Source organism: Castor canadensis, chromosome X (genome assembly GCF_047511655.1).
Source record: "Castor canadensis chromosome X, mCasCan1.hap1v2, whole genome shotgun sequence".
Classification (NCBI taxonomy): Eukaryota; Metazoa; Chordata; class Mammalia; order Rodentia; family Castoridae; genus Castor; species Castor canadensis.
Genome location: NC_133405.1, coordinates 97,772,676 through 97,786,653, shown reverse-complemented (window position 1 = coordinate 97,786,653; position 13,978 = coordinate 97,772,676). Strand labels below are relative to the sequence as shown.

At 36.5% G+C, this 13,978-nt stretch overlaps 1 protein-coding gene across 3 annotated transcripts in view; it reads left to right on the top strand.

Annotated features, from left to right (window-relative positions):
- Ccnb3 (cyclin B3) overlaps nucleotides 1–13,978 on the top strand; it is a 73,926-nt gene that overhangs the window by 27,507 nt on the left and 32,441 nt on the right. For all 3 annotated transcript variants that reach the window (XM_074062617.1, XM_074062619.1, XM_074062616.1), the window contains exons 3-4: nucleotides 173–259; nucleotides 5,605–5,735. In XM_074062617.1, the coding sequence (XP_073918718.1) occupies nucleotides 173–259; nucleotides 5,605–5,735 (218 nt within the window). The remainder of the gene's footprint in view (nucleotides 1–172; nucleotides 260–5,604; nucleotides 5,736–13,978) is intronic.

The following is a 13,978-nucleotide window of genomic DNA, read 5'->3' as shown; positions in this document are numbered from 1 at the left end:
TATAAGAAGCCCTGAGTGTAAAAATATCCTTTTGTGGTAGCTTATGGGGTTTATTACATGTTTTTCCAGTTACTTGGAGATTGTAGCATTTTCACGAGCCCTGAAGATGACCAGAAATTCCTGAAGGGACTGTTCACAATTGGATATACTTACTTACCTCTTACTTTTTCAGACGGGAGAGAATTACCATGCAGAAATATCTCCACCTTCACCCCAAGGGACAATCAAACAGAGATCAGCTTTTGAAGATCTCACCAATGTGAGTATGCTAGGCCAGTTATTTGCTATGGATTTACATAAGCCTTAGACAGTCTTTTCTTTGAGGGATCTTTCTAGTTTCATGTATCCTGACCCTTTTGGAATGTTGAGAGCGGAATTTATTTGGAATCAATGACCCAATTTTAGAAACTGCAGAGGTTCTTCTGGCCTATACCATTTGTTCAATTGGTAGAGTTCTCTGGTGACAGCAGACAGAATGATCTGTATATATGAAATTGTAGATAGTTATGAAAACTATGGGGCATTATACTTAGCTAAAATCCCGGGTTGTTCAGCTGGTGTCTAGGCTTTGGAGGTAAGTACTTTGTAGTCTAGGAATCATTGTAGTCTAGGGCAGTGTTTATCAATTCAAGCACTATGAACATTTTGGGTAAGACAGTTTTTTTGTTGTATGGGACTGACTTCAGCCAGCATCTCTGTCTCCCAAGCATTAAATTCCACCATCAGCCTAGTCATTAGTGATAATCATAAATACCTCCTGGATCTATATATCCTCCATTCAAAATCTGGTCTTAAATTAATGAAGATCTAGAAGCTTAGTTTTGATTTGAATTAGGTTTTTTTTTGTGGTACTGGGGTTTGAACTCAGAGTCTTAAGCTAGCTAGGCAGGTGTTCTACTACTTGAGCCATGCACCAAGCCCTGATTGAATTCTTAAGTTCACTTATAAGTCACTTACCTTTTAGTATTATTAAACTACCAAGAAAAATCAGAATTGCTGCAGGCATGGTTTAAGTTGTAGAGTGCCTGACTAGCAAGTGCATAAGCCCTGAGTTCAAACCCCAATACCACCAAAAAAAAATCAGAATTAATAGAATGTTGCCGACTGAATATAAAATCAGGCCAAAGGTAGTCTTTGGTATTAGAAAATATTAATAATTGATGCCTACTGAATTAGAGTATGTATTGGCACTAGCCTAAGCACTTTGCCTATATCAACTCACTTGATTTTCAAAAAACTTTATGAAATAGATACCATAATCATTTCTGCTTTCCTCGCAGAGTATTTCTGTGGCTGCCAAAATACTTGTGTCTGTTAGATAATGTTTTACTCCATTGGGCAGGATTGGATAAGCATTGGCAAAGTTCTTTTCTTTGGGTCCCTATTCTTTAGATGCTGAGTGACTACCTTTCTGCTAATTCATTTTCTTCACGCAGATTATAACATAAATGTTAGCTTTCTGCACAATTTCAGATTTACTATTAGTTGGTAGGAAGGGCTTCCTCATTTACACATGCCTGTATGGTAAAGTTCATTTCCTGGCTTATTTATCCATGGATCTAGAAACTTGGCTGAAATAAGGTAGCCACACAAACCAGAAGCAGATGCAGTCCATATTTATATAACCTTCTTTGGCCACCAGAGTCCCTGATAAGAGTACAGTGTTATGAGGCAAGATGTCTTTGTGCATTCAGGCTGCTATAACAAAATACCTTAGAGTGAATAGCTTACAATCAAGGGAAATTTTTTTGCTCACAGTTTTGGAGGCTGGGAATCTAAAAATCAAGACACTGGTGGATTTGGTAGCTGATGAGGAACGATTCCTCATAAATGATGTTTTCTAGCTGTGTCCTCAACATGGTAGAAGAGACAAACCTCTTTTATAAGAGCACGAATCCCATTGATGGGGGCTCTTCCCTCATGACTTAAGTACCTTCCAAAAGGACCCACCTCTTAATACTGTAACATTCAGGATTAGGTTTCAACATATGAATTTTAGAGATACACAGATACTCAGACCATAGTGTCATGGGATATGAGAAACTTAACATTCTTTTTTAAAATAAATTTTTATGAAGATATATTCGCTGTACGGGAGGGGGGATTCATAGTGACAATTCTGATTAGGTTTATATTGTACTTTAATTACATTGCCCCCATTGTCTCTCCCGCTCAACCCCTCCCCACCCCACTTAAAGCAATTGCAAGAGGTTTGTTGTTCTATTTCATATAGGTATAGAGAAACTAACATTCTTGCTACTTCTCACTCTTTTTACCCATGAGGCTTATTTCACCATTCAGAAATAACAGTTGCAAATGAACTATCCAATAATAGGAAGTCCATGCAGAGATCCAGGTCTCTCCTGGTTCTCCAACCAAATTCAGTATCTTTTTGGCTATGCCTCATAAGGAGCAAGGGTGTAGAGTGAGGCATGCCTGGGCAGTATCTTTGCCTCTAGCTTTTTAGCAACTCAAAAAACCCATTTCTCTTTTGCATTCAAGTTCTAAAGATTCACTTTTGTCACCTTGATTGGCCTTTGGTTCTTTCCACAGAAAGCTTCATCATTTTTATGTACCTAAAGCCATTGCTAGGATATAGGGTCTGCAGGTGTCTGTTGTCACCTTTTTAAGGGTTCAGGAGTCCTTACTCTCTGAATTTTAGGGATTCCCTAAATGATTTGCTTCTTCTGGTCAGTATTACTAGGTCTCTGTGTCCTGTCCTGACAAAAAGAGTTAATCTGTTTCAATTAATCTGTTGTGAGTTTTTCTTTTCTTCTCCATTATAATTTCTAGCATGGGAAGGGATTTAGATAATGTAAGGTTGATACTAAGCTCCGAGACAAGGAGATAAGGCCATGAACCTAAATGGTTTCGTGTTCATTGGATTTTCTTCTCTGTCCTCTTATTTCATATTATGGGGAAGTACAGGTAAAGGTCCCCTTGAGCTCAGGCCTGAAAATATAAGTGCTCTGAATCTGCACAAATGGCAAGTAAAGAGTTTCACCAAGGGGATTAGGGTCTCTATTTCTCTCCTGCCGAGAATGCACCTCTTTTTCCATTCCAAATTTTGATTACACAGATACAGAGTTTGTAAAACTTTAAGTGAAGTTAAAATGAAAACTGCAAAGTTCTTTGAAGACTTGAGATCTTAAAAAAGAATTCTCTATTGGGTTATTATAATTATGATCTGATGATTCAAAAAGCACACCCACTTTCTACATTTCATTTAGAAATAAATTCAAATTTGTAAAGTGTTGCAAAATAAAAAGTAGTGCAATGTACACCCTGTACCATTTATCTAGATTACTTATTAATATTTCATCCCATTTGCTTTATCGTTTGTTTACATACATCAAGGTGCTTTACCTGTAAGTATTTCAGTGTATATTTCCTAAGAATAGGGAAATTGTCATATATAACTACAGTTATCAGTTTACATAAATAAAAATACATTGTATACATTATACATTATGTAACAGTATAGTTATAAATTTACATTGATATAGGACTTTATGTAATCATTCATATTCCAGTTTTGTTAGTTGACCTTACTATGTCATGATAGCATTTTCTGTCTCTTACAATGGATCCAGTCTAGGATTATGTATTATGTTTACTTGCCTTGTCCTTTTAACCACTTTATCTGGAACATTTCCATAGCCTTTCATTGTTGTTGTTCTTTGATAGTCTTATCCAGCTTCCCCTCTTTAAAATGGAACAGTTCTCATTTTGTATTTGTCTGATTTTTTTCTCATGATTATTAGATTGATGTTATACATTTCTTCATTAGAATACTATGTATGGGGTGTTCTGTCCTTCTCAAAGTATCACATCTGGAGGCATATGGTATTGATTGGTCCCTCACTGGAAGGGACCAATTTTGATCACCTGGTCAAGATGTTGCCTAGTTTCTCCAGTGTATATTACTATTTATTTTTTCCTTCTTGTATATAATTAGTAGTCTGTAGGACATACTCTTAAGAGCTTGTAAATAACCTCTTCATCAAAATACCACCTAGATTTAGCAACCATTTATGATTTTTGCCTAAATCAATCTTTATTATGATTTTTCCAAGTCTAGCACTCAATCCCCATTTACTAGTCTTCCCTTGCATTCTTCCATAAGCATGAGCTCTCCCTTTCCCCTGCTTGTTTATAATTGGTATTGGATCATTAATTCCTATGTTTTCAGTGGTTCAGTGTTGACAATTATTCTTTATTTTGGTGCTAAAATTGACACAGATTTTTCCAGTAGGTGCCCCTTTTACTTTGTTGTTGTGGCAATGCTCTTATTTTTTTAGTATTTTCTTTCTAAGAGAATGTTTCAGGCTCATACTATATCTACTATGTCCCCATACTATATCTACTATGTCCCAGCCCTGTAGTCAACCATTTCTCCTGAGTGTTCTGGTTTCTTTCAGTGGCAATTGTATTAAGGTCTTAGTGCCAGGTGTGCTACTGGCTCTTTTAGCAGAGATAGGAAATCTTCCCTTCATTTTTCCTCTCTCTCTCTGTCTCTCATCTCTCTCTGTCTCTCTCTCCCTCCCTCCATTCTCCCCTCCCCCCTCTCTTTCTTTCTCTGTGTGTGTATGAACTACCCTCATACATGTGAAATATCTCTGTGTGTGTATATATATATACACACACATGTGTACTTAAGCATGTATATTCACATATATACCTACACACATATATTGAAGAATTCGTGAATTTTCACAGCTTCAGTTCCAATACACAGGATTCTTTCTTGTAATACATCTTTGTTCCTTCTTTTATAATGAGAACCCTGGTCCCCAAGAACATCAAAACATTTAATTAGTACTATAATACAACTAAAAGAGTTTCAGAATTATCTCATCCATACTTCTATCATAAACAAACCTACCAAAAAGAGTTCCAGAGTTACTGTGTTTTTAAGTTACTTATATTGGTTGTTTTTTGTCTTTATCTTTTCTTTTTTTCCTTTAATGTGATTATAGTATTTATTTTAAATGTAATTGGGCTCATTTGTTTCATTTTATATGTATGACTTGTAAATTTATTTTCAGGGACATTATTCATAGTTCCATGATTTCTCCTAGTGTTTAATAGAGTTAGTTAGGATTAAATCTGTGGTAGAATTCCTGAGAGTCCCATGTTAAATAAATACTACTCAATGAGATAGGATAGTTACATAATAGATAAAATGTTACTAGAAGTCTGCCTTGAAAAGCTAGTTGATCTTGGTACACCCAGGCAACATATTACCTTTTCCCCACCCCTGAATGTCTTATGAAATCAAAGTGGAATGTGATGTTAACAAAGCATCTTTTCAGTTATTTGCCAGCCAGTATGCCTGGCTACATTCTTGGAATCACTTAGGGCTGCTATTTTAGCTGGTATGTACCAGTACTTACTGTACTGATAGTTTGCTGCTAGCTTGCACAGAGGTTGGTTGGCTCAGTACCATACTGTTTGTGTGATGTTTGGATTGTCACTCCTGGGAGCACCCAAATAAGCTGTCCAGGGTAGAGATGGGAGTTACAACTTTCTTATAAGAAGCACTGATGGGTAATATTTGGTTCCCTTCATTTTCTTGCCTCCTTTTCCCCTCTTATTTTGTAGGCTTCTCAAAGTCAACCTGTCCAGTCCAAGAAGAAAGCCAATAAGGAGTTTGTAAAATATGTTTCCAAGAGGATAAACGGGAGCACATATGCTCTTGAGTCAGCCAAAAACAATGGGAGGAAAAGAAACAGGTGAGTAAGAGGGGACTCAGATTGTATTATTTTAGATGATAAAGGAGAGTCTGTAACATCATTTTATCCTCATTAAGAATGTATTTAGTGAGCCACAGTGGTGACTACTACATTAACCCTGAGTGCTAAGGTGGGCCCAAAAGTGGTTACTGAAGAATTACAAGGCTCTTCTCTCTCTTTCTTCTTCCTGGTATGTATATGTGTGCATATTGAAAGAGCTGTTGTCATTGAGGAATTTGCCCATAATTTTTATTTTCTTCTTTTTTCTCTTTTAGTAATTCAGTCCTTGTTGAACTACTTCTGTACGTGGGAATATGGAGGCAGCTTAACTTTTCAGGGTCTCAGCAACTGGCTGATAGCATAGGAGTCTGCTTATCCCATTAGACTTTGGGGGTTTGTCCCTTGTTTCTAGAGAGAAATTACTATTTCCATGGGCCAAAAAACTTGTGTCTTCCAGCTGTTATGGGTAAGTGTTCACATGTTCTGTAAGTAGAGCTGAGCATTCCCATCTAGGATTGGAAAAATTTACTCTTAGGAAAACTTTTACTGGAAGAAGACTTAGAAAGTGGAGTAAGACCTTATTCTCTTCATATTCTAATGGGAATTATTTCTTCAGGGATTGACCAATCTGCAGTTGAATAGATTAGATACTTATGGCAGGGATAAGGTAAAAAGATTGGAAACTCCAGAAAATTAATCTGCAGGGTCCACAGATTTCTGCTATTTACCCAGCAGAAAGAAGTCAAACCAGAAGGTTAGCATTTATCTCTTCTTGGTTTCTTTGTTTTTTTTTTTTTTTTTTTTTTTGGTGCTACTGGGGTTTGCAAGGGCTGCACCTTGAGCCACTCCACCAGCCCTTTTTTTTGTGATGGGTTTTTTCGATATAGGGTCTCTTTCTAACTATTTGCCCGGGCTGGCTATGAACCGTGATCCTTCTGATCTCTACCTCCTGAGAAGCTAGGATTACAGGCAGGAGGTACCGGCAAAGGGCATCTCTTCTTGGTTTCTAACCGAAATGGGATCCTGGAGGTTTGCACACATATTTTACCTTAATTTCCTTTGCTATCTCCTTTTGAATTTCTTTTGAATTTCTTTCATTGTTCTGATTTTAGCAGGGAAGCTATCACTAATGCCACAATCATTCTTCCCTTCATTCAGGTTTGTGAAATAGTACTAGAACTAGTAATAGTTACCATTTATTGAGAGTTCACTATAATCACACATCATTCTAAATCTTTTTCATTAACAGTTTTACTGATATACAATTCACACACCATACAATTCAGCCACTAATTGTATATAATTCACAGGTTTTTGTACATTCACAGTTACGCAGCTATCACAATTTTATAATATTTTCTTTTTTTTAATTTTTATTTTATTCATATGTGCATACAGTGTTTGGGTCATGCCTCCCCCCATCCCCACCCTTAAACCCCCTACCCCTCTCCCTTCCTTACCACCCTTTACCCGTTGCTACCCGGCAGAAACTATTTTGCCCTTATCTCTAATTTTGTTTAAGAGAGAATATAAGCAATAATTGGAAGGACCAAGGGTTTTTACCAGTTGAGATAAGGATAGCTATACAGGGAGTTGGCTCACATTGATTTCCTGTGCATGTGTATTACCTTCTAAGTTAATTCTTCTTTTTTTTTTATTCATATTTGCTACAATGTTTGGGTCATTTCTCCCCACTCCTCCCACCCCCTCCCTTACCACCCACCCTACCCCCTCCCTCTCCCCCATCCCCTTGATACCCAGCAGAAACTATTTTGCCCTTATCTCTAATTTTGTTGAAGAGAACATATAAGCAATAATAGGAAGGACCAAGGGTTTTTACCAGTTGAGATAAGGATAGCCATACAGGGAGTTGACTCACATTGATTTCCTGTGCATGTGTTTTACCTTCCAGGTTAATTCTTCTTGATCTAACCTTTTCTGTAGTTCCTGGTCCCCTTCTCCTATTGGCCTCAGTTGCTTTTAAGGTATCTGCTTTAGTTTCTCTGCATTGAGGGCAACAAATGCTAGCTAGATTTTAGGTATCTTACCTATCCTCATATCTCCCTTGTGTGCTCTTGTTTTTATCTTGTGATCAAAGTCCAATCTCCTTGTTGTGTTTGTCCTTGATCTAATGTCCGCATATGAGGGAGAACATATGATTTTTGGTCTTTTGGGACAGGCTAACCTCACTCAGAATGATGTTCTCCAATTCCATCCATTTACCAGCAAGTGATAACATTTTGTTCTTCTTCATGGCTGCATAAAATTCCATTGTGTATAGATACCACATTTTCTTGATCCATTCGTCAGTAGTGGGGCATCTTGGCTGTTTCCATAACTTGGCTATTGTGAATAGTGCTGCAATAAACATGGGTGTGCAGGTGCCTCTGGAGTAACCTGTGTCACAGTCTTTTGGGTATATCCCCAAGAGTGGTATTGCTGGATCATATGGTAGATCAATGTTTAGCTTTTTAAGTAGCCTCCGAATTTTTTTCCAGAGTGGTTGTACTAGTTTACATTCCCACCAACAGTGTAAGAGGGTTCCTTTTCCCCCCGCATCCTCGCCAACACCTGTTGTTGGTGGTGTTGTTGATGATGGCTATTCTAACAGGGGTAAGGTGGAATCTTAGTGTGGTTTTGATTTGCATTTCCTTTATTGCTAGAGATGGTGAGCATTTTTTCATGTGTTTTTTGGCCATTTGAATTTCTTCTTTGGAGAAAGTTCTGTTTAGTTCACTTGCCCATTTCTCTATTGGTTCATTAATTTGGGGAGAATTTAGTTTTTTAAGTTCCCTATATATTCTGGTTATCAGTCCTTTGTCTGATGTGTAGCTGGCAAATATTTTCTCCCACTCTGTGGGTGTTCTCTTCAGTTTAGAGACCATTTCTTTTGTTGAGCAGAAGCTTTTTAGTTTTATGAAGTCCCATGTATCTATGCTGTCTCTTAGTTGCTGTGCTGCTGGGGTTACATTGAGAAATTTCTTGCCTATACCTATTAATTTCAGAGGATTTCCACTCTTTTCTGTACCAACTTTAGAGTTTGGGGTCTGATACTAAGATCCTTGATCCATTTTGAGTTAATATTGATATAGGGTGATATACATGGATCTAGTTTCAGTTTTTTGCAGACTGCTAACCAATTTTCCCAGCACTTTTTGTTGAAGAGGCTATCTTTTCTCCATCGTATATTTTTAGCACCTTTGTCAAAGACAAGTTGGTTATAGTTGTGTGGCTTCATATCTGGGTCCTCTCTTCGGTTCCACTGGTCTTCATGTCTGTTTTTGTGCCAGTACCGTGCTGTTTTTATTGTTATTGCTTTGTAATATAGTTTGAAGTCGGGTATTGTGATACCTCCTGCATTGTTCTTTGACTGAGTATTGCCTTGGCTATTCGTGGCTTCTTGTGTTTCCATATAAATTTAACGGTAGATTTTTCAATCTCTTTAATGAATGTCATTGGAATTTTGATGGGAATTGCATTAAACATGTAGATTACTTTTGGGAGTATCGACATTTTTACTATGTTGATTCTACCAATCCATGAGCATGGGAGATCTCTCCACTTTCTATAGTCTTCCTCAGTCTCTTTCTTCAGACGTTTATAGTTTTCCTTGTAGAGGTCATTCACATGCTTTGTTAGGTTTACACCTAGGTGTTTGATTTTTTTGAGGCTATTGTAAGTGGAATTGTTTTCATATATTCTTTTTCAGTTTGTTCATTATTAGTGTATAGTAATGCTATTGATTTTTCTACGTTGATTTTATATCCTGCTACCTTGCTGTAGCTATTAATGTTGTCTAGGAGCATTTGAGTAGAGTGTTTTGGGTCTTTAAGGTATAGGATCATGTTGTCTGCAAATAGGGATATTTTGACAGTTTCTTTACCTGTTTGTATTCCTTTTATTCCTTCTTCTTGCCTAATTGCTGTGGCTAAGAATTCCAGTACTATATTGAATAGGAGTGGAGGTAGTGAGCGTCCTTGTCTCGTTCCTGATTTTAGAGGGAATGGTTTCAGTTTTTCTCCGTTAAGTATAATGCTGGCTGTAGGTTTGTCATATATAGCTTTTATAATGTTGAGGTACTTTCCTTCCATTCCTAGTTTTCTTAAAGCTTTTATCATGACATTGTGTTTGATCTTATCAAAGGCTTTTTCTGCATCTATTAAAATGATCAAGTGGTTTTTGTCTTTGCTTCTGTTAATGTGGTTTATTACGTTTATTGATTTTCATGTGTTGAACCACCCCTGCATTCCTGGGCTGATGCCTACTTGGTTGTGGTGAATGATATTTTTGATGTGTTGTTGAATTTGGTTTGCCATTATTTTATTGAGGATTTTTGCATCAATGTTCATTAAGGAGATTGGCCTATAGTTCTCCTTTTTGGAGGTGTCTTTGCCTGGTTTTGGGATAAGTGTACTACTGGCTTCAGAAAATGTGTTAGGCAGTTTTCCTTCCCTTTGTATTTCGTGGAACAGTTTAAGGAAGGTTGGTATCAGTTCTTTTTTAAAGGTCTGATATAATTCAGCTGAGAGTCCATCAGGTCCTGGACTTTTCTTTTTGGGGAGACTCTTGATTGCTGCTTCAATTTCATTTTGTGTTATAGATCTATTCAGGTGATTAATATCATTTTGGTTCAGTTTTGGATGATCATATGTATCTATAAATATGTCCAGTTCTTTAAGATTTTCGAATTTATTTGAATGTAGTTTCTTGAAGTAGTCCGATGATTTCCTGCACTTCCATGGTGTTTGTTGTTATCTCCCCTTTTGGATTCCTGATTCTACTAATTTGGGTTTTTTCTCCCCTCATTTTAGTCAGGTTTGCCAGGGGTCTGTCGATCTTGTTTATTTTTTCAAAGAACCAAGTTTTTTGTTTCTTAATTCTTTGTGTGGTTTTTTTGATTTCCATTTCATTGATTTCAGCTCTTATTTTTATTATTTCTCTCCTTCTATTTGTTTTGGGATTTGCTTGTTCTTGTTTTCTAGGAGTTTGAGATGTATCATTAGGTCATTGATTTTGGATCTTTCAGTCTTTTTAATATATGCATTCATGGCTATAAACTTTCCTCTCAGGACTGCCTTTGCTGTGTCCCATAGGTTCCGGTAGATTGTGTTTTCATTTTCATTGATTTCCGGGAACTTTTTAATTTCCTCTTTTATTTCATCAATGACCCATTGTTCATTAAGCAATGCGTCATTCAGTTTCCAGCTGTTTGCATGTTTTTGTCTTTATTTTTGTTGTTGAGTTCTAGTTTTATTGCATTGTGATCAGATAGAATGCATGGTATAATTTCTATTTTCTTATATTTGCTGAGGCTTGCTTTGTGCCCTAGGATATGATCTATTTTGGAGAAGGTTCCGTGGGCTGCTGAGAAGAGAGTATATTGTGTAGAAGTTGGATGAAATGTTCTGTAGATATTAACTAGGTCCTTTTGATCTATGGTATATTTTAGATCTAGGATTTCTTTATTGATTTTTTGTTTGGATGACCTATCTATTTATGATAATGGGGTGTTAAAGTCTCCCACGACCACTGTGTTGGAGTTATTATATGCTTTTAGGTCCTTCAGGGTATGTTTGATGAAATTGGGTGCATTGTCATTGGGTGCTTATTGGTTGATAATTGTTAATTTCCTTTTGGTCTATTTCCCCTTTTATTAGTTTGGAATGTCCTTCTTTATCTTGTTTGATCAATGTAGGTTTGAAGTCTACTTTGTCAAAGATAAGTATTGCTACTCCTGCCTGTTTTCGGAGGCTATTGGCTTGGTAAATCTTCTTCCAGCCTTTCATCCCAAGCCTATGCTTATTTCTGTTGGTGAGATTTCTGTTGGTGAGATGGGTCTCCTGTAAGCAACAAATTGTTGGATCTTCCTTTTTAATCCATTTCGTCAAACAGTGCCTTTTGATGGGGTAATTAAGTCCATTAACATTAAGTGTTAGTACTGATAGGTATGTGGTGATTCCTATTATTTAGTTTTCTTACTTGTTTGAAGGTTTGATTGTGTGTACCTAAATTGAGGTTACTCTCTACTTTCTTGCTTTTTCTTTTCCTGTATTTTGATGCTGCCTGCCCTTTCATGGTTATGTTGGGTTTCACTTTCTGTGTGCAGAATTAGTATTTTTATTAACCCCAAAGAAACCCTGTATGTTTAGCTATCACTTTTCAATCTCCCCATCTTCTCAGCTCTAGGCAACTGGGATCTACTTTTTGTCTCTGTAGATTTCCTTCTGATGGACATTTCATAGAAATTAAATTATGCAATGTGGTTTTTGTGTGTCTTGTTTCTTTGGCTTTGACTTCTCCAAGGTTCATCCATATTGTAGCAGGTATCAGTACTTCATTTTTTTCTATTGCTAAATAATACCATGTATTTATGAATTAATCAGTTGGACATTTGAGTTGTTTTAACCCTTTGGTTGTTGTAGGTAGTGCTAAAACCCTGTTTTTTGTTCTTTTGCATTTATAACTAGGAGCGTGGTTACTGAATCATATGGTAATTCTATATTGAGCATATTGAGGAACTGCCAAGTTCCATTCCACAGTGGCTGCACTGTATCTTCCTTGAAGGAATGTCATTCAGATCATTTGCTTGTTTGACAATTGAGTTACTGGTCTTTTTATTTTTAGGTTGAAAGAGTTTTTGTATATTCTATACAAGTCCTTGATCAGACATGAGTTTCAAATATTTTCATCCATTCTATGGATTATATTTTCACTTTGTTGATGATGTTCTTTGAAGAAAAAAAAGTTTTTAATTTTGACAAAGTCCAACTTATTTACTTTTTGTTGCTTAAGCTTTTTATGTCTTATCTAAGAAACCATTGCCAAAAGGCTATGAGGATTTATACTTGTTTTCTTGTAGAAGTTTTAAATTGTCTGCTCTTAACTTAGGCTTTTAAAAAGTCTACTTTGAGTAATTTTTGTTGTTTGTTGTTCGCTAGGGGTCTAACTTCATTGTTTTGCATGTGAATGTCCAGTTTTCCTAGTATCATTGAGAAGACTAATCTTTCTCTCCTTAATTGTCTTGGTATCCTTGTCAAAAATCAATTAACTATATATGCAGGTTTATTATCTGAACTCTCATTATGCCAGTACTGCACTGTCTTGATTAGTGTAGCTTTGTAATGTGTTTTGAAATTGGGAAGTATGACTACTACAAACCTTCGTATTCTCAAGATTGTTTTAGCTATTTTGGGTTCTTTGTAATTTCATATAAATTTTAGGATCAGTTTGTCAAGTTATACAAATTAAATCAGCTGGGATTTTGTAGAAATTGTCTTGAATCTATAAATCAACTTGGAAAGTATTTCCTACCTAACAATACTAAGTCTTCTAATCCATAAATATGTGATATCTTTCTGTTACTTAAATCTTTAATTTTTTTAAACTTTTTGTTGTTTTCAAAGTGAAGACTTTTTTTTATTTATTTATTTATTGTAGCAGTACTGGGCGTTGAACCCAGGGATCCGTGCTTGCTAGGCAGGTACTTTACCATTTGAGTCATACCCCCAGCCCTTTTTGTTTTAGGTATTTTCTGAATAATGTCTTGTATTTATATCTGGGTTTGCCTGGACAATGACCCTTCTATTTATGCTTCCTACATAGCTGGGATGACAGCTGCATGCCATCACACCCAACTTTTATTGATTGAGACATGGGGTCTTGTTGACCTTTTGCCTGGGCTGGCCTTGAACCATGGTCCTCCTGATCTTTGCCTTCCAAGTAGCTAGGATTACAAGTATGAGCCACTGCACCTGACTTGGAATTGTTTTCTTAATTACATTTTCAGATTGTTTGCTGTAAGCATATAAAAATACATTTGATTTTTGTATATTGATCTTGTATCCTGGAGTCTTTCTCATTCTGTTACTAATCTGTCTCTTTACAGTTTTGTGTGGATTCCATGGGATTTTCTCCTATCAAAATCACGTCATCTGTTGTGTTGGGGGTGTGGCTCACATGTAGAGCACCTGCCTAACATGTGCAAGTCTCTGAGTTCAAACTCCAACACCACAAATACCCAAGATCATGTCACCTGCTAATACAGATAATTTTACTTAACCCTTTCCAATAGGGCTAAATAAAATTTTCTTACCTAATTGCCCTAGCTAGAACCTACAGTTCTGTGTTGAAATGTCAAGAATTGGGTATCCTTTTGTTTTCCCTGATCTTAGGGGACAGGGAGGCATTATTCTGTCACCATTAAGTATGATATTAACGTTGGGTTCTTTTTTTAAAAACATCTT